The sequence below is a fragment of the Capra hircus genome, chromosome 16 (assembly GCF_001704415.2).
Source record: "Capra hircus breed San Clemente chromosome 16, ASM170441v1, whole genome shotgun sequence".
NCBI classification, from domain to species: domain Eukaryota; kingdom Metazoa; phylum Chordata; class Mammalia; order Artiodactyla; family Bovidae; genus Capra; species Capra hircus.
The window spans coordinates 31,173,258-31,195,371 of record NC_030823.1 but is presented as its reverse complement, the minus strand read 5'-3'; the positions used below and the strand labels follow the sequence as shown (position 1 = coordinate 31,195,371).

The window sequence follows — 22,114 nt, the reverse complement described above, 5'->3', positions numbered from 1 at the left end:
GATGACATCCCTTCAATTGCCCCAGCATGGGGTTTCCTTCACCTGGCAGGATCTCATTCTGAGTGGGCAGAATGCCATCACCACCAACCAAGTGTATATTCATTGAGGAAATAGGAAACTCAAGAAGCGTTTACTGAACATCCTATAAACTGATCTCTCCTGAATTGCCCTGCTAAGAAATTCTTAGAATTTCTCCTGAGTTTTAAGATACATATCAGAGTGCTTGTTTTCACAAATACATTTGTGTGTCCACTTCAAAAGATAGACCCAGCCCTGTCAAATTTTATAATATGAAGAAAAAAGGTGATGATTTTAAAAACCTATAGAAAGGCACCTCATTTAAATAATAAGAGTCAATGTGTCATCTGACTTCCCATTAGTAAAACTGAATACACAAGGCTGGAGAAAATGCCTTCAAAATTTTGAAGTCTCTATCTAGCCAAATTATCTAGCTGGTTAATGTAAAATAAAGATATTTTGGGGTATTCAGAATCTCAAAAATGTTATGTTCACACACCCTTCAACAAAGAGGTACTAAAAAATGTGTTTTTAACAAAACAAGAAAGATCAAAGCATTGGACCCAGTAAATGGTGACTTCAACCCAGGGAATAAAGAAAGAAAATTTCAGGAAACAAGTACTAGGTTACCTCTGCATTTACCACAAGGAAAATATTATGGAGCACCATTTTAATTACCTACTGGAAAACTTAGAAAACTGAACACATTTTTAAAGTGAAATTATTAACTTTATGGGAAATATTGTAAATATACATATAGGAAAACTTGATTATAACTTTCTCAGTAGTTAACAATATGTATATATTAAATAACAATGTAAATACTATAAATTTAGCTAAACACTATGATATTAACTTGAAAAAAGAGATGTACAGGTAGGTATACTATGTGGCAGAAATAGTTTCATGTGTCATATAAGAAGCCAATAATGAACAAAATTACATATTAAGAGAGCAGTATAAGAATATTTATTTGAGATAATGGAGACATTTCAGAACAAAGAGCTGCAAAAATCAAAACTGTTTTCTTTTGGTAACTAAAGTGAGGAATGAGGAGAAATGGGGCCATGGTGGCGTTTTAATATTATTTGTTTTGTTTTACCCGACTTATGTTGATAAAAATAAAAATTTTTATAAAAGATGATAAATGATATGGACGAACCTAGAGCCTGTTATACAGAGTGAAGTAAGTCAGAAAGAAATATTAATGCATATATATGGAATCTAGAAAAATAGTACTGATGAAACTATTTACAGAGAAGAATTGGAGATGCAATTGTAGATAATGGTCTGGTGGACACAGCTGGGGACTGAGAGGGTAGGACAAATTGAGAAAGCAGCACTAACGTATATACACTATCATATATAAAATATGTAAAATGTAAAATAGAAAACTAGTGGGAAGCTCCTGTATAACACAGGGAGCTCAACCTGGTGCTCTGTGATGACCTAGAGGGGTGGAATGGGGGAGGGGGGTGGAGGGAGGCTCAAGAAGGAAGGGATAATATATATAATTATGACTGATTTGCACTGATGTATGGCAGAGGCCACCACAACATTGTAAAGCAATTATTCTCCAATAAAAGAATAAGAAATTTTTTTAAAAAGATAATGTCAGCACCATGCAAGATGGATGAGAAGAAGGAGGAGGTGCATTTTACTTTTATATTTTCTATTTTTCTCTTCTTAGGAAATGGTATATCTCGGTACCAATGACAGAAAATGACGCGCTGAAAGAGGTTAGAGGAAATCGAGCGGCTTTTCTAGACTGCTTTGTTGCAAATAGTCTTTTCCTGCTGACTTTTCCTTTGTTGACAATACCTGAGATTCCTGGGTTTTTACCAATATCTTCACCGCGGGGTAGTCAGTTAATAGCAAATTGGGCTGCTTGTGTTCCTTCATTTGTTGTGGTGGTAGCTGACATGGAGACCTTTCAGACAAATGATTCATTCCTTACTTGGACCAGAATCAGAGTGCCTCCAAATATTCTGACTGAAGATGAAAGACACAATGTGTCTGATGTGATCCTATCACAGGATGGAATATTTTTTTTAATAAATGGTATTCTCTACTTAAAAAATTATGATACATTTACAAGACTGGGAAGCAATGCAAATCTTCCTGATGGTGGAATTATTGGCATTACATCAAGAAAGTGGTGTTGGATCAACTATTTTTTAAAGGTTAGTAAAAGATTACATATATATGTATATTACACCTGCACATTTAGATGTATTTACTGAACTGTTTAATCTTCCCAGGTGGCCTAGAGGTAAAGAATTTGCCTGCCAATGCAGGAGATGCGGGTTCAATCCCTGGGTCGGGAAGATCCCCTGGAGAAGGAAATGGCAACCCACTCTAGTATTCTTGTCTGAGAAATCCCATGGACAGAGGAACCTGGTGGGCTACAGTCTGTGGGGTTGCAAAAGAGTTGGACGTGACTTAGCGACTAAATAACAGCAGCAGCTATTTTTGGTTGTAGGTTTTTTTCTTTTATCTCTTTATTTACATTGTGCCACTCCTTCTGGCCTGTAGAGTTTATCCTGAAAAGTCAGATAATTCTCTTATGGTAGTTCCCCTATATATAACTGGTTGCTTTTCTCTTGTTGCTCTTAAGATTCTCTCTTTATCTTTAAATTTTTTTTTTTGTCACTTTAATTATATTTTGTCTCTGTGTTCATCTTGTTTGGCAACCCTCTGTGCTTCCTGGACCTGGATATCTGTTTGTTTTCTCAGGTTAGTGAAGTTTTCAGCTCTTATTTCTTCAAATAAATTCTCTGTCCCTTTCTTTCTCTCTTCTCCTTTCTTTTATCTTCTCCCTAATAATGCAAATGTTAGTATAATGTTGCATTGATATGGTCCCAAAGGGAGATGGTTTTCACTACTCTGTCTTCCTGACCACTGATTAATTTCTCTGTATCATCTAATCTTATTGTCAATACCTTCTACGATGTTTTTCATTTTAGCTTTTATATTCCTTTGCTCTAGCTCTTTTTATATATTTTCTAACTCTGTTGAAATTCTTACTATATTCATTCATTCTCCCAAATTCATTGAGCATTTTGTGTTCATTATCTTGATCTTTTTATCAGATATATTGCTTATCTCCACTTTGCTAAATTCTTTTTCTGGGATTTTGTCTTGTTTCTTCATTTGGAACATAATCATCTGCCTCATTTTCCCAGTTCTTTACTGTTTACTTCTATGTGTTAGATAGGTCAGCTGTGTCTCCTGAACTTTTAAAAGTAGCTTTACATAGGAGGCAGTCTGTGAGGCCCAGCAGCACACCCCTTCAGTTATGAGAACTATATTCTTTAGTGGTACCCCTCATGTGGATGGTGGGGCTGACTAATGGGCATGCTGATCAGTGAGGCTGGCACCTGGCCTAGCTGGCTGTGAGGCTGCCCTTTGGGTGGTGGCTGTGTGCCCGCTGGAGAGCAGGGTAGGCTTTCTGCTTGGTTGGTTGTGTGGCCCAGCAGATATGGGGCTTCTGCAACCCCTTGGAGGACAGGGCTGAGTTTCTGTGTAGCTGTCTGCATGGATCAGGTGGCCTCTTGGCTGGTGTGAACCTGTTGCAGAATGGGGCCAAGTCAAACAACTCTGAATACAAAGTTAAAACAAATTTATGCAAGCTACCAGAGCTTCCCTAAGATGATGTATGTAACAGCTACACCCCCATATCAATTAAATAAATTGAATTTGTTATTTAAAAACCTTACCACAGAGAAAACTTCACGCCAAGAGTATTTCACCAGTGAATTCTATGATATATTTTTAAAATAAATGCCACAATTTCTAAAATCTTTCAGAAAACTGAACAAGGAGGATACTTCCTGATTTATTCAGCAAGGCCAGCATTATGTGATACCACAACCAAGAATAACACATGACAAGCATATAAAACTGAAAACCAATATCTCTTACTAACAAATATTTAAAACCTATGAACAAAGTGTTAGTAAACCAGATCTAAAAATATATAAAAAGGAAAATACATCATGACCAAGTGGGTTTATATTAGGAATAAAAGAGTGACTTGCAATAGAAAATCAATCAACATAATTCACCTTATTAGGAAATAATTTTTAAAACCCATATGATCATCTCAATAGGTACATATAAAAGCATTTGACAAAATGTAGTATACACAATTGATTTTAAAAAATCAGCAGATTAAGAATAAAAGAAAACTTCCTCAACCTAACACAGAACATTTATGAGAAACTTTAAGCTAACATTGTCCAATGGTAAGAGACTGTTATTTACTCTGCTCAGATTTGATGTAAAAATGCTGTTGTTGGTTAAACTTACCATTTGGAGTTCATTTTTTATTAACACCATTTGCTCCTTTGTTCCTTTCTTCCATTTCTTGCTTAAAATAAGGAAAAAGGTGAGAATGTTTGCCGACACCACATCTATTCAACATTGTATTGACAGTTCTAGCAGGTGCAATGAATTAAGAAGTGAATAAAAAGAATCTGTATTGAAAAGGAGACTGTCTTTATTCAAACACCTTTAAATATAGAAAAGATTATGAAATCTATTTTTTTTAAGTTACAGGGCTAATAAGTGTGTTTACCAGGTTGCAGTATGTTAATATCAATATAAAAAAATCAACTGCATATTTATATAGCAATTTAATTTTGTATATGAAAGATATAAACATATAAATGAGCAATCAGAAATAAAAGGAATCCAAATTGGAAAAGAAGAAGTAAAACTCTCACTGTTTGCAGATGACATGATCCTCTACATCGAAAACCCTAAAGACTCCACCAGAAAATTACTAGAGCTAATCAATGAATATAGTAAAGTTGCAGGATATAAAATCAACACACAGAAATCCCTTGCATTCCTATACACTAACAATAAGAAAGTAGAAAAAGAAATTAAGGAAACAAATCCATTCACCATTGCAACGAAAAGAATAAAGTACTTAGGAATATATCTACCTAAAGAAACTAAAGACCTATATATAGAAAACTATAAAACACTGGTGAAAGAAATCAAAGGGGACACTAGTAGATGGAGAAATATACCATGTTCATGGATCAGAAGAATCAATATAGTGAAAATGAGTATACTTCCCAAAGCAATCTACAGATTCAATGTAATCCCTATCAAGCTACCAGCGGTATTTTTCACAGAGCTAATGGAAAAAGCAAGAGAGTTCCAGAAAGACATCTATTTCTGCTTTATTGACTATGCCAAGTCCTTTGACTGTGTGGATCGCAATAAACTGTGGAAAATTCTGAAAGAGATGGGAATACCAGACCACCTGACATGCCTCTTGAGAAATCTGTATGCAGGTCAGGAAGCAACACTTAGAACTGGATATAGAACAACAGACTGCATCCAAATAGGGAAAGGAGTACGTCAAGGCTGTATATTGTCACCCTGCTTATTCAACTTATAGGCAGAGTACATCATGAGAAATGCTGGACTGGGAGAAACAGAAGCTGGAATCAAGATTGCCGGGAGAAATATCAATAACCTCAGATATGCAGATGCCACCACCCTTCTGGCAGAAAGTGAAGAGGAGCTAAAAAGCCTCTTGATGAAAGTGAAAGAGGAGAGTGAAAAAGTTGGCCTAAAGCTCAGCATTCAGAAAGCTAAGATCATGGCATCCGGTCCCATCACTTCATGGGAAATAGATGGGGAAACAGTGGAAACAGTGTGAGACTTTATTTTTTTGGGCTCCAAAATCACTGCAGATGGTGATTGCAGCCATGAAATTAAAAGATGCTTACTCCTTGGAAGAAAAGTTATGACCAACCTAGATAGTATATTCAAAAGCAGAGACATTACTTTGCCGACTAAGATCCGTCTAGTCAAGGCGATGGTTTTTCCTGTGGTCATGTATGGATGTGAGAGTTGTACTGTGAAGAAGGCTGAGCGCTGAAGAATTGATGCTTTTGAACTGTGGTGTTGGAGAAGACTCTTGAGAGTCCCTTGGACTGCAAGGAGATCCAACCAGTCCATTCTGAAGGAGATCAACCCTGGGATTTCTTTGGAAGGAATGATGCTAAAGCTGAAATTCCAGTACTTTGGCCACCTCATGCGAAGAGTTGACTCATTGGAAAAGACTCTGATGCTGGGAGGGATTGGGGGCAGGAGCATAAGGGGACGACAGAGGATGAGATGGCTGGATGGCATCACTGACTCAATGGACGTGAGTCTGAGTGAACTCTGGGAGATGGTGATGGACAGGGAGGCCTGGCGTGCTGCAATTCATGGGGTCACAGAGAGTCGGACATGACTGAGTGACTGAACTGAACTCAGAACAAATAATTTCACAATTTGTATGGAAATACAAGAAACCTCAAATAGTCAAAGCAATCTTGAGAAAGAAGAATGGAACTGGAGGAATCAACCTGCCTGACTTCAGGCTCTACTACAAAACCACAGTCATCAAAACAGTATGGTACCGGCACAAAGACAGAAATATAGATCCATGGAACAAAATAGAAAGCCCAGAGATAAATCCATGCACCTATGGACACCTTATCTTCAACAAAGTAGGCAAGAATATGCAATGGATTAAAGACAATCTCTTTAACAAGTGGTGCTGGGAAAACTGGTCAACCACTTGTAAAAGAATGAAACTAGAACACTTTCTAACACCATACACAAAAATAAACTCAAAATGGATTAAAGATCTAAACTTAAGACCAGAAACTATAAAACTCCTAGAGGAGAACATAGGCAAAACACTCTCCGACATAAATCACAGCACGATCCTCTATGATCCACCTCCCAGAATACTGGAAATAAAAGCAAAAATAAACAAATGGGACCTAATTAAAATTAAAAGCTTCTGCACAACAAAGGAAACTATAGGCAAGGTGAAAAGACAGCCTTCAGAATGGGAGAAAATAATAGCAAATGAAACAACTGACAAACAACTAATCTCAAAAATATACAAGCAACTTATGCAGCTCAATTCCAGAAAAATAAACTACCCAATCAAAAAATGGGCCAAAAAACTAACTAGACATTTCTCCAAAGAAGACATACAGATGGCTAACAAACACATGAAAAGATGCTCAGCATCACTCATTATCAGAGAAATGCAAATCAAATCCACAATGAGGTACCATTTCACACCAGTCAGAATGGTTGTGATCCAAAAGTCCTCAAGCAATAAATGCTGGAGAGGGTGTGGAGAAAAGGGAACCCTCTTACACTGTTGGTGGGAATGCAAACTAGTACAGCCACTATGGAGAACAGTGTGGCAATTCCCTAGAAAACTGGAAATAGAACTGCCATATGACCCAGCAATCCCACTGCTGGGCATACACACCGAGGAAACCAGAATTGAAAGAGACACGTGTACCCCAATGTTCATCACAGCACTGTTTATAATAGCCAGGTCATGGAAGCAACCTAGATGTCCATCAGCAGACGAATGGATAAGAAAACTGTGGTACATATACACAGTGGAGTATTACTCAGCCATTAAAAGGAATATATTTGAATCCGTTCTAATGAAGTGGATGAAACTGGAGCCGATTATACAGAGTGAAGTAAGCCAGAAAGAAAAATACCAATACAGTATACTAACACATATAATTTAGAAAAATGGTAATGATAACCCTGTATACAAGACAGCAAAAGAGACACAGATGTATAGAACAGACTTTTGGACTCTGTGGGAGAAGGAGAGGGTGGGATGATTTGGGAGAATGGCATTGAAATATGTATACTATCATGTAAGAAATCGCCAGTCTAGGTTCGATACAGGATACAGGATACAGGGTGCTTGGGGTCGGTGCACTGGGATGACCCAGAGAGATGATATGGAGAGAGAGGTGGGAGGGAGGTTCAGGATTGGGAACTCATGTACACCCGTGGCAGATTCATGTCAATGTATGGCAACACCAATATAGTATTGTAAAGTAAAATAAAAATAATGAATTAAAAAAAAAAGAAATAAAGAAATTAAAAAATACTGTTTAAATAGAATTTAAAATATTAAATACTCAGGAATAAACCTGATAAAAGACATGCAAATATATACACTTTAAAACTACAAATATCATTGAGTAAAGTAAAGACATGTAAAATGTATCATAGGTTGAAATGTATGAAAATGTAGTTTGTTCATAGGTGGAAAAAATGTAATATTGTTACAATGAGAATTCTTGAGAAAAGCAGCACTTCAATTAGAATCCTATTGGCTTTCATAGAAATTAAGAAGCTGATTCTATCAGTATTGAACAAAAAAAAATCTAGAAATAAATGCCACTAAAAATGTAGATCTTGGTTGGAATGCAGAATATTTTAAAAGTTTTGAATTCTTCCTAAACTTATCAACATGGACAGTATGAAAAGGCAAAAAGATAGGACACTGAAAGATGAACTCCCCAGTTCAGTAGATGCCTAATATGCTACTGGAGATCAGTGGAGAAATAACTCCAAAAAGAATGAAGAGATGGAGCCAAAGCGAAAACAACACCCAGTTGTTGATATGACTGGTGATGGAAGTAAAGTTCAATGCTATAAAGAGCAATATTGCAAAGGAACCCGGAATGTTAGGTCCATGAATCAAGGCAAACTGGAAGTGGTCAAACAGGAGATGGCAAGAATGAATGTTGACATTTTAGGGATCAGCGAACTAAAATGGACTGGAATGGGTGAATTTAACTCAGATGACCATTATATCTACTACTGTTGGCAAGAATACCTTAGAAGAAATGGAGTAGCCATCATAGTCAACAAAAGAGCCCAAATGCAGTACTTGAATGCAATCTCCAAAACGACAGAATGATCTCTGTTCGTTTCCAAGTCAAACCATTTGCTATCACAGTAATCCAAGTCTATGCCCTGACCAGTAATGCTGAAGAAGCTGAAGTTGAATGGTTCTATGAAGACCTACAAGACCTTCTAGAACTAACACCAAAAAAAGATATCCTTTTCCTTACGAGGGACTGGAATGCAAAAGTACGCGTCAAGAAATACCTGGAGTAACAGGCACATTTGGCCTTGGAGTACAGAATGAAGTAGGGCAAAGGCTAATAGAGTTTTGCCAAAAGAATGCACTGATCATCGCAAACAGCCTCTTCCAACAACATAAGAGAAGACTCTACACATGGACATCACCAGATGGTCAACAATGAAATCAGATTGATTATATTCTTTGCAGCCAAAGATGGAGAAGCTCTATACAGTCAGCAAAAACAAGACCAGGAGCTGACTGTGGCTCAGATCATGAACTCCTTATTGCCAAATTCAGACTTAAATTGAAGAAAGTAAGGAAAACCACTAGACCATTCAGGTATGACCTAAATCAAATCCCTTATGATCATACAGTGGAAGTGACAAATAGATTCAAAGGACTAGATCTGATAGACAGAGTGCCTGAAGAACTATGGATGGAGGTTCATGACATTCTACAGGAGCCAGCAATCAAGACCATCCTCAAGAAAAATAAATGCAAAAACGCAAAATGGCTGTCTGAGGAGGCCTTACAAACACCTGTGGAAAGAAGCAGAGTGAAAGGCAAAGGAGAAAAGGAAAGATATACCCATCTAAATTCAGAGTTCCAAAGAACAGCAAGGAGAGATAAGAAAGCCTGCCTCAGTGATAAATGCAAAGAAATGGAGGAAAATAATGGAATGGCAAAGACTAGACATCTCTTCAAGAAAGTTAGAGACATGAAGGAAATATTTCATGCAAAGATGGGCACAATAAAGGACAGAAATGGTCTGGACCTAACAGAAGCAGAAGATATTAAGAAGAGGTGGCAAGAATACACAGAAGAATTATACAAAAAAGATCTTCAGGACCCAGATAATCATGATGGTGTGATCATTCACCTAGAACCAGACATCCTAAAATGTGACATCAAGTGGGCCTTAGGAAGCATCACTACAAACAAAGCTAGTGGAGGTGATGGAATTTCAGTTGAGCTATTTCAAATCCTAAAAGATGATGCTGTGAAAGTGCTGCACTCAATATGCCAACAAATTGGGGAAACTCGGCAGTGGCCATAGGACTGTAAAAGGTCAGTTTTCATTCCAATCCCAAAGAAAGGCAATGCCAAAGAATGCTCAAACTACCTCACAATTGCACTCATCTCACACGCTAGTAAAGTAATGCTCAAAATTCTCCAAGCCAGGCTTCAACAATATGTGAACTGTGAACTTTCAGATGTTCAAGCTGGTTTTAGAAAAGGCAGAGGGACCAGAGATCAAATTGCCAATATCTGTTGGATCATCAAAAAAGAAAGAGAGTTCCAGAAAAACATCTATTTCTGCTTTGTTGACTATGCCAAAGCCTTTACAAACTGGAAAATTCTTCAAGAGATGGGAATACCAGACCACCTGACATGCCTCTTGAGAAATCTGTGTGCAGGTCAGGAAGCAACAGTTAGAACTGGACATGGAACAACAGACTGCATCCAAATAGGGAAAGCAGTATGTCAAGGCTGTATATTGTCACTCTGCTTATTTAACTTATATGCAGAGTACATCATGTGAAATGCTGGACTGGAAGAAGCACAAGCGGGAATCAAGATTGCCAGGAGAAATAGCAATAACCTCAGATATGCAGATGACACCACCCTTATGGCAGAAAGTGAAGAAGAACTAAAAAGCCTCTTGATAAAAGGGAAAGAGGAGAGTGGAAAAGTTGGCTTAAAGCTCAACATTCAGAAAATGAAGATCATGGCATCCGGTCCCATCACTTCATGGCAAACAATGGAAACAGTGAGAGACTTTATTTTCTTGGGCTCCAAAATCACTACAGATTGTGACTACAGCCATGAAATTAAAAGACGCTTACTCCTTGGAAGAAAAGTTATGACCAACCTAGACAGCATATTAAAAAGCAGAGACATTACTATGCCAACAAAGGTCTATATAATCAAGGCTATGGTTTTTCCAGTAGTTGTGTATGGATGTGAGAATTGGGCTATAAAGAAAGTTGAGCTCCAAAGAATTGATGCTTTTGAACTATGGTGTTGGAGAAGACTCTTGAGAGCCCCTCGGACTGCAAGGAGATCCAGCCAGTCCATCCTAAAGGAAATCAGTCCTGAATATTCATTGAAAGGACTGATACCGAAGCTGAAACTCCAATACTTTGGCCACCTGATGCGAAGAGCTGACTCATTGGAAAAGACCCTGATGCTGAGAAAGATTGAAATCAGGAGGAGAAGGGGACAACAGAGGATGAGATGGTTGGATGGCATTGCCGACTCAATGGACATGAATTGGAGTAAACTCCAAGAGATGGTGAAGGACAGGGAAGCCTGGCATGCTGCCGCCCAGGGGGTCACAAAGAGTCAGACACGACTTAGCGACTGAACAGAACAGAACAGAACAGAAAGTGTCTTTATTTTTTGCCTTCATTTCCACCAAATACAGAATTATATAATGATAGGTAGGTTTTGTTGTTTTTCAGTTGTTTTTAAAGCAATTTACAAAGACATTTGGTTATCTTATGGCTTTCATCATTTTTGTTAAGAAGTGAGCCATTATTCCAGTCGTTCTCAAGTACATAATGTGTCTTTTTTACTTGTTTAAATCCTTCATTTTATCTTTGGTTTTCAGCATTTTTATTATGAGCTTATGTGTAATTTCCTTTGTATTTATCCTGTTTGAGGTTCAGTTGAGCTTCTTGGATTTCTGGGATTATGTCTTTCATTAGAATTTTTGGATGTTCTTAAGCATTATTTCTTCAAACACTTCTTCTGCACCAGTCTCTTTTTCCTCTTCTAGGATTCCAGAAACATATATATGAGACTGTTTAATATGGGCAGATGTCCTGATTTTTTTTCTTTGTATTTCAGTTAGGATTTCTGTTTTTTTTTTTTTTTTTTAATCATCTACATATCTTAGCTGTAATTCCCCATCTCTGCATTCTTGCCTGTCTTTCCACTAGATTTTCGGTGTTTCATCATAGCAGTTTTCTCTTTTGCTGTGCCTGGAGTCTTAGCACCGACGAGATTCCAGAGATCTCTTCATACTTTGTAACTGAGTCACCAGCTTTCCAAATCCTAAGAGAGCTGTCTCTGCTGCCAACCTTTGTTTGTTTGTTTTTTTAATCACTGAGGATTTCTCTTTCCTTTCTCATCAGCCCCAGGATTTTCTTGCCTTAGGAGATTTCTCTCTCTTCTGCTTCCCTGCCCCCTAATCCTTGCGTGAAGACTGCTTTTTACTCTCAGTGAAGACCATGTGTATCTCAGAAGGAGAGCTTGTCTTAGCTCTCTTATCCACTTCCTGTATATGGTAACGGAGCATCCAGAATGCTGACAGATGTCTCTCAACTTTGTTGCCCTGGTGCCTGTCCCCTCCCTGTCCTTAGAAGGTTACTGCTTTATATTTGGGAGAGGCCATGAATGCATCAGAGGGATTGCTCCACTTTCCTGCCTTGCCCCAAGACCTTGGCTTACTATACCCAAGTGAAGATCTATAGGAAAGAGTTTTGGGTAGGTATAATCTCATTACATGGCTGGGGCTCACTGGAGTTCCCATCTATTATGTTTATGACCAATTCCCGTTCCCCTCCCTCTGCCAAGAATAGTGAGAATAACTGAGTCTTTTCTATAAAGGGCTCATCATTTTGCTTCTAATCTATTTCCTTCTTGAGAATTGTTTCGCACTCATTTTCAGCAACAGAAGTTCTAGGTTTTAAATTGAATCTTCATTTGGTAAAATGTCTTTTTACCCCAAATGGTCTCTCTCTCTCTTTTTTTTTTTTTAATTATCAGTTCGATTTCTTTCTACATACTGTTTGAGTATAGACTAAATATTTGTACATTAAATAAATGTACAAATTTCTTTATTTGGGGAGACAAGATATGCACAAAAGACTCTGTTGATTGTCATGGACATAGAACTTCCATTTTAAGTAAAAATCTTTAAGAATTAGAACCAGTTGGGGGAGGGGAGACAGGGGAAAGGGGGTACTTGGCTCCCTAAATGAAATTACACCCACTGAATCTCAGACATAGCAACTCTGGGTGGTTTTCCCCTCTTACAGTGTCCATCAAAGGGTAGTACTGATTTGTCTCAGGTTTTAAGTTCTCTCTTCTCTTTAGCAAAGGAAGTTGGAATTCCAAAAATAACGTTTGAAATATCCTTATTTCTTGACCTTAGTAAACATCAAAGTCTAAGGGACACTCTTGGTCAGAGTAGATAAATACATAAGAAAAGAGAAGGCTAATGCTCTTTAAGGATTTAAAAGGGAATTTAAATTAATTATTTCTATTGATAAAAAAAGTATACAAAAGAATAAAATTATTGGAATAATTTATTTTTATACCTATGTGTAATAGATTTCAGTGTAACTTCTATGTCTGAAATATTGTTCAGAAATACAGTACAAATTAAACCTTAGTAGGTAGTTACTGTGTTTTATTTTTAAATGTTGCAAAATAGAAGACAGGAATTGTTAGCACCCTCTCTAAAATCAAAGGTATTCTAATTGTTTTCTATTTTGTCACAGGATAAAGAAAGAAGAAGCTACATGGCAATCTGGACAGAAAATGAAGTTTATCTTGGATATGCTCTTCTTAAATTTGTTAAAATATTAACTACTGAAAAACTAAAAGGACGTCTAAAGACGTCACCAACTGCTACTCTGACTATACACAATGTTGAGTATACAGGACACCCTTTGGAACTTGCCTTGTTATTAAATTACTGCATTATATGTAACACCTCCAAAACAATTTACCTAGTGATATACAATGAAGATACAATACAATGGGTATTCCAAGACTTTGCATTTGATGTCACTATAGACACTTTTTTAATTCCCTATTTCTTACATTCAGCAATGCCAGAATTATTACTATGGGACAAACATAGGATCTACTATTATTATCATAATTTCAGAGATACTGGAGTTATACAAACAACTACAGAATTTGGAAATCTATCAAGGTTATCACAAAACAGCATTATTCATAATGTTCTTATGGGTAAGTTATCTTCAATCTGCAAAAATTATTCTAGAATTCATAGATATCTTCCTTATGAAGATGTACAATTTTAATGCATTAATATATGGTGTTTTTGGTAAAGATGTTTAGATGTTTTACCATCTAAAAATGGTTATCTTTAAAATTATCTTAATGCTAACTAGGATCTCATAAGGGACTTCCCTGGTGGCTCAGACGGTGAAGAATCTGCCTGCAATGCAGGCTGCCCACTGTGATATTCTTGCCTGGAGAATTCCATATACAGAAGAGTCTCGTGGGCTACAGTCCATGGGGTCGAAAAGAGTCGGACATGACTGAGAGACTAACACTTTGACTTTTTTTTCAGGATCTCATAAAGCAAAATGGCAAACTCAGGTTCTTTTTTCAGAGGTTCATTCTGATCAATCAGCAGATACACATGCAACTTATATATGTGTTTTCAGTGTAGGAGGTGATGTGTGGTTATATTCACTTCCTAGGACTTAGGGTGCCCATAACAAAAGTACCACAAACTGGTACAAACTTAAAGCCTCAGAAATTTATTTTCTCAGTTCGAGAGGCTAGAATTCCACATTTAAAGTGTTGGCAGGGCCATACTGCCTCTGAAATCTGAAGGAATCTTTCTTAGCTTCTGTGACTTGCTGGCAAACCTTGCCATTCCTTCCCTGCAGCTGCAACATTCCAGTCACTGCCTGTGGCATCACATAGCATTCTTCCTGTCTCCATACACTATCTTGTTATAAGGACACCAGGGCCAACCGTAGCCCAGAATGATCTCATCTTAACTAATTACATCTGTAATGACTCTGTTTCCAAATATAGTCATGTTCTGAAGCAGCATTTGGAGTTAGAAGTTCAACATAACTTTTTTGAGGGAACACAATTCAATGAAACTGAATTCTGTAACAGGTGTTGTAGAGTTAATCCCATCTGTTTTCAAGTCTATAAAAATGTCATTTAACGTTTCCAAACCTCACTTTTCTAATCTAAAATATATTAATAGGACTGTCACATTGACTAGATAAGGGATTGTATATAAAATGCTTAGAATAATACTTAGCAAGTGGTAAGCCTTTAACTAATAGTAGTTATTCTTGGGCTTCCCTAGTGGTTCAGGGGTAAAGAATCCACCGGCCAATGCAGGAGACACGGGTTCTATCCCTAATCAGGAAGGATCCCACATGCCTCGGAGCAACTAAGCCTGTATGCACAACTATTGCACCTGTTCTCTAGAGCCTGGGAGCCGTAATTACTGAAACCTGCATGCCTTAGAACCCGTGCTCCACAAGAGGATCCACATCATGAGAAACGCGCACACCACAACTAGAGTAGCTCCTGCGCTCCACAGCTAAAGAAAAGTCAGCACAGCCACGAGGACCCAGCACAGCCAAAAATAAATAAATTTGTTAATCCAATGGCCAATTTCCAGTCATCTTTTGTGATCTGGCAGCAGCATTTGAAACAACTCAACATGGCCTTTTTCCTGAAACACCTTTTCCCAAAGACTTTTGAGGGTATTTTTTATTTTCTTCCTACTTCACCAGCTGCAGCCTCTTCCATTCTCATCTTCTTAATACCTAAATGGAGAAGTCTGAACTCTGTTTACACTGATTCTTTGCCCTCCAGCCATGATCCCTAGCCTGAACTCCAAACTGCTATTTCTTACTACCTCTTGATACTTTCACTCAGATGACTAGTGGGCATCTCAGACTAACATATCCAAAACTGAATCCTTGAGTCCCTCACCCACACTGCAGCCTGCTTCTTCCCTTGTCATCCCTTATCAAGTAAACAGCTCTTCTTTTCTTCCAACCACAAACCTTGACCTCATCCTTGAATTCTCCCCTTTTACATCTCATAGCAAGCCATTATCAAATCCTGCTGGCTGTGTGTAAAAAGTATATCTAAAACCTAGCCTTTTTGCACCATTCCCGCTCCAGTCCAAGACCCTATCCTCTCTAGCCCATAAGTATAAGAGTTTTTTAAGTGGTCTCTCATCTTTTATCCATGTGTCCCCATCATCAACCAGGTTACGGTACACCTAGCAGCCAGAGTGAGCCTTTGAAAATATATGCAAAATCATATTCCTCTGCTTAAAACCCTCACTTGGCTTCTTATATCACTCAGAATACAATGTAAAACCTTTAGCATAACCTGAAACACAGTATGAGATCTGGCCCTAGACTCTGACGTGGTCTCCTATCACTTGACTCTTTGTTCACTGTTACCTAACCAGACTGGCCTCTTTGCTATTTCTTGGATACCTACTGCCAAGAATATTCTTCACTTTGATATCAATATAACTCTTCTACTTAATTCAGGCTAAAGTCCAAGTATTTTTTTATGTGTGACTTCTCTGATAATGTCATAATATGAAAGGACTTTCCAATTATTAGAAATATTGTCATATATTTTCTGTTAATAATTTAACTTTGGGAGTTCCCTGGTGATCCAGTGGTTAAGAATCTGCCTTACAATGCAAGGACACGGGTTCGATCCCTGGTTGGGAAACTGGGATCCCACATGCACCACAACTAGAGGGTCCATGCACTGCAAATGGAGAGTCCGTGCACTGCAACAGAAGATCCTCTGTGATTCAGTGAAAATCCCATGTGCAACTAAGACCCGAGGCAGTCAAATAAATCCTAAAATAAAATTTTTAAATATTTTAAAAACTAGTTTAACATTATAATTCTTATGTTTCAATCTTTAATTCATCTATAGTATTTGGTATAAGTTAGAAACCTAATTTTATTTATTTTTCCTCTGAAACCTGGTATTGCCTTCAGATCAGTCTTCTGTTAAGCAAACCTTGCCCCACAGATCTGAAATGCCAATTTTAGCATGTATTTATTCCTCATGTTAAGCGAGTTCAGTTTTAGGCTATTCCCTCCCACTCTTCTGTCTTCACAAGATCTATATTGTTTTGATCACTGCAGCTTTAATCACCTAACACACTAAGTGTGTGTGTTTAGTCACCAAGTGTGTGTGTCCAACTCTTTGCGACACTATGAACTGTAGCCCACCAGGCTCCTCTGTTTATGAGATTCCTCAAGCAAGAATACTGGAGTGGGTTGCCATTTCCTTCTCCAGGGGACCTTCCCTACCCAGGGGTTGAATTCACATCCTTTGCATTGGCAGATGGATTCTTTACCACTAAGTCACCAGGAATGCCCCTAACACACTATATAATTTACTTATTTTATGTTTATTGGTTGCCTTCCCTAAAGGAATGTAAGCTACAAAGGAAAAAAATCTTTTATTTTCTTACTAATGTGTCCTCCCAACTATCTAGAGTGGTGTGTAGCTATAGTTGAGCATTCAGTAAATATGTAATGAATAGACGATTGCATATTTGCCATATATTCCCAATCAGGAATGTTATATGTCTTCATTATTTTTATTTTCTTTAATTGGTCTATTAAATTCTTTCATCTCTTCTTCAGTCAGTTTTAGATGTTTGTATTTATTGGCAAAGACTTCACATTTTAATGTTCAAGTTTGTTACATATCTATATTTGTATTCTCTTGTTCATATATAATATTGTTTATATCCCTACTTGCTTGTTTGCAAGATATTTATTATTTTTAGAGGTTTTTTGGGTTTTGTTTTCCTTTCCTTTGAAAAGAACTGCTTTATTTATCAACTCTACATCCTTTTTTATTTAATTCCTTAATTTCTGCTTTTATCATTAATGATTCTTTTATATAGAGTGTTATATGAAAATTATGCATACTTTTATATACAGTGTTCTTATTCTCATTATTTTAAAAAATAATTTCTAATTTTCATCTTAACTTCATGTTTAATCCAAAATTCACTTAATAGTGTTTTAATGAGCAGTGTGATAGGAAAATAGGAATATGTTGACACTTACTATAATATTCTGATCCTAAAAAACAGCATTTCTGATTTGAGTTTGATTAGAATATAATTTATGGCATTTTGTGAAAATGTTATTTAATTATTTAGATTCCAAACATAAGGTGCAAAAGCACAAAACACTCTGAATCTCCCTAACTCTTTTATTTACCTTTCTCCTTTCAACTAGTCCTTTCTAAGTATTGTTTTTGAAAATTAAAGAAAGTATAATCCTGGGAGCTGTACACAGAGTGTCGTATCTGAAAAGAAGCTATGAAACCAACTAGTCCATCTGTTCATTTTATAGATATGGTTATAGGATCAAAGAGGTTAAGAAATGTACTCTTTATGAACGTCTATAACTTAGTTATAATACTCTATTAAGGGGAGAAAGTTGATTATTATTTATAGAGCGAACCTGAAAAGGTGCCAGTTCCTTCACTACCACCTTTTCTTCATCCCAACTGCATTAGCCTACTATTGCTGCTGGGCTTCCTAAGGTGGCTCAGTGGTAAAAAGAACCTGCCTGCCAATGCAGGAGATGCTGGAGACACAGGTTCGCTCCCTGGGCCAGGAAGATCCCCTGAAGGAGGACATGGCAACCCACTTCAGTATTCTTGCCTGGAAAACTCCGTGGACAGAGGAGCCTGGCAAGCTAAAGTCCATGGGGTCACAAGGAGGTGGACACAACTGAGCGACTGAGCATGCACACTATGGCTGCCATAAAAAAATATCACAGACCAGGTGGCTTAAAGAATAGAAACTTATTTTTTCACAATTCTGGAGGCTAGAAGTTCAAGATCAAGATGCCATCAAGGTTGGTTTCTGACCGGCTTAGAGACAGTGACCACCTTCTCACTGTGCCCTCACATAGCCTTTTTTCTTTGTGCCAGCAGAGAGAGAAAGAGATCTCTGGTGTATCTTCCTCCCCTGATAAAGACATCAGTCATATTGGATTAGGGCCCCATCCTTCTGACCCCATTTAACCTTAATTACCTCGTTAGAGCCTCTACATTCAAATACAGTCACAATGAGAGTTAGGGCTTCAACACAGGCATTTTGAGGGGACATAATTTGGTCCATATCACAGTACTTCCTAATAAATTCATTCCTGTCATACTCATCCTCATTATTATTTAATGCACTAATTCAAGCTCTTTCTTGTATGTTAATGTGATTATAAAAGTCATACAGTGAATGCAAGAAGAAAGGTATGCAGAAAAAACAAAATGCTCTGCTATGAAGTGGGAGAGCAGCTCTCAAACATCATGTAAAGTTATGCGTTTGTGTCTGCACACCTTGATTTTCTCAAAGTATATAAATATCATTATGAAAGAAATTATTTTGGTTAATAGTGCACTTAAGTAGGGGCTTCCCTGGTGGCTCAGGTGGTAAAGAATCTACCTGCAATGTGGGAGACCCAGGTTCGATCCCTGGGCTGTGAAGATCCCCTGGAGAAGGGAATGGCTACCCATTCCAACATTCTTGCCTGGAGAATCCCATGGACAGAGTAGCCTGGCCGGCTACAGTCCATGTCAGCATGGATTTATGTTAACTTAGAGTAACAAAAACCTTTCTCCTTTTTTTTTCCAGATTATTATGGAAATATTGTGGTAAAAATGGAAAACAATGTAATGTTTTATTTCAAGATTAAAATCAAAGATGCAATAAAGCTACATCTATGGACAAATAGCACAGTAAAATCATTAATTTCTTTTAAACCATCTGGTCATATATATCTCGTATATGTTTTTGAAAATGGCAAAATATATGCAGAAGAATATCCCTTAAAACTGGAAGCACAAAGTATAACTTTCAAGACAAAAGAAAAGTGCCCCTACGTGGCATTTCATAATGATATTTTTAATTTTTTTTACTTTTTGGACAAGGGACAAAACCTGTCCCTCTGGGCTCAAATAGTCTATTCAGAAAATATTGGTCTATATATTGTTGTGGAATCATATGGCCCCAAAATATTAGAAATAAAAGATCAGGTTCAGTATGAAGTTACCTCAAGATATTACAGTAAAACCACGGTAAGTTAATATTTTGAAATTCTTTGATTTTAATAAATGCAAAATTATAATATTAACATTTAAAAAAACAAATTTTAAATTTAGCTTTGAAATATTGAGAAATATGTATGTTTTTAATGAGTAATGATATGATAACTCATTAACTTCTGAGTGACAGTTTTTACTTTCAATATCCAGGGCCTCTTTGCCACGTAAAAGCACATTCCTATAGAACTCTTCTACTGTCAATTACATTGTTCACTTCCCTTTAAAAAAAAATAGTATGTGACTGTTTTGTGGAGTTCTGTCTGCTATCTATTGCACTGTAACACCACCATAAACATAACACCTTCGAACAACAAGTTCTGTGAGGCAACAATTTGGGTTATGAGTAGGTGGGCAGGACAGCTAGTTGCATCTTGGTTTTACTCATGAGGCTGTAGTCATCTGGCGGTTTGCCTGGGACAGGATAATGTAAGATGGCTTCATCTGTATGTCAAATATTTGGCGCAAGCACTGGCATGTTAGTATAGGAGGCCTCAGGTGGAGCACTTGTCTCTGTCCCATGTGTCCTCTATCCTCCAGGCTGGACCTGGCTTCTTCTCATGGCAGTCTGAGGACAGTGTTCCACAGTGGTGAAAATGGAAGCCACAAGGCCTTTCAAGTCCAACATTTGGCTACAGTTGTATTTGTCAAATCAGTTCACAAGGTCTGCTCAGATGGGTGCCCCTCCAAATGCCCATACAGGCAAGGGGCTGGTGGGTGGAAAAGGGCCTTGCAATGGGGGCTCTGCCCTTTGTGCGCCACTCAACAATGGCACTTGCTCCTATGGTGACCCAGGCTTCTTCCCTCAAACTTTCCAGTTTGTGGAGCTCCTTACTCCAGGAGATGTTGCTTCACAGCCAACAGCTGTCCCCTCCCTGGGTCTGCTCTCCAAACCCCACTTTCCAGCACCCAGCCCTGCTCTGTACCAGGAGACACACAACTCAGGCTGGGGTGTGCAGAGGGGCAGCATGGACCATGAGCACAGTTCTTACTTTGTTCTGCCTTCCACAGATCAGCTGTTGTGTTCCCCTCTGATCATGAAAGGTCCCTTTCTGTCCCAGTGGGTTTCCCTACTGGGAGGGCGCTTCTTTGAGTTGCAGGACCCTCTCCTCAGCCTCAGCTCCCCTCCAGGGGTGCTGGTCCCTTCCCATTTCCTCTTTTCTTTCTTTCTTTTCTTTCTTTTGTCCTACCCAATTGCATTGGAACCTTTCTTGTCCTTTTAGGTGTCCAGGATCTTCCACTGGTTTTCAGCAGGTGCTTTGTGAGAACTGTTCCATTGTAGATGTAGTCTTGATGCGCTTGTGAGGAGACATGAATTCTGCCTTCCCCTAGTCTGCCGTCTTGACTCCCCCTCCCTTTGGGTTAAATTTATTCCTGTGTCCTTTATTCTTTCTGGTACAACTATGAATGGAATCGTTTTCTTTTTTGAAGACTTATTTTTCAGTTTCATTTCACTTCTTTGGCTGTGGTGAGTCTTCACAGCTGCATGTGGGCATTCTCCAGCTGTGAGGAGTGGGGGTTACTCTTGTCCTCTCTGGTTGCTGTGAGTGGGCTCCTCGTTGCCGTGGCTTCTCTTGTTGCAGAGCACAGGCTCTAGCAAGTGGGCTTCAGTAGTTGCAGTGCATGGGCTCAGTAGTTGTGGCTCGTAGGCTCTAGAATGCAAGTTCAGTAGCTGTGGCTCATGGGCTTTAGTTGTTCCATAGCATGTGGGATCTTCCTGGACCAGGGATCAGACTTGTGTCCATGGCACTGCAAGTTCGATTCTTAACCACTGAACCACCAGGGAAGCCCTGGAATTATTTTCTTGATTTGTCTTTCTGACAGACCCTTATTAGTGTATAAAAATGCACCAGATTTTTATATATTGATCATGAATTCTGTACCTATATTGATTTGTCTTTTTGGTGAAGTCTTTAGGACTTCTTTACATATTGATATAATATCAAGTCATCTTCAAGTAGTGACAGTTTTATTTTTTCCTCTTTAATTTGGATGCCTTTTATTTGTTTGCTTGCCTAATTACTCTAGCTAGAACTTGAATAAAAGTGGTGAGTCTTGGTCCAATCTTAGAGGAAAAGCTTTCAGCTTTTTGCCATTGAGTATGATGTTAGCTATGGGGTTATTGTGTATCGGCTTTATAACGTTGAGGTTTGTTCCTCTATAAACACTTTGTTGAGAGTTTTTATCATAAATGGGTGGTGAATATTGTCAAATGCTTTTTCTGCATCTATTGAGATAATCATATGA

General features: G+C 38.0%; 1 protein-coding gene across 1 annotated transcript in view; it reads left to right on the top strand.

Moving 5' to 3' along the window:
- The window catches only part of C16H1orf101 (chromosome 16 C1orf101 homolog), a 150,172-nt gene that overhangs the window by 70,454 nt on the left and 57,604 nt on the right, over positions 1-22,114 (top strand). Inside the window, exons 10-12 of the mRNA XM_005690605.2 lie at positions 1,709-2,201; positions 13,468-13,945; positions 19,401-19,843. Coding sequence (XP_005690662.2) covers positions 1,709-2,201; positions 13,468-13,945; positions 19,401-19,843 — 1,414 coding nt within the window. The remainder of the gene's footprint in view (positions 1-1,708; positions 2,202-13,467; positions 13,946-19,400; positions 19,844-22,114) is intronic.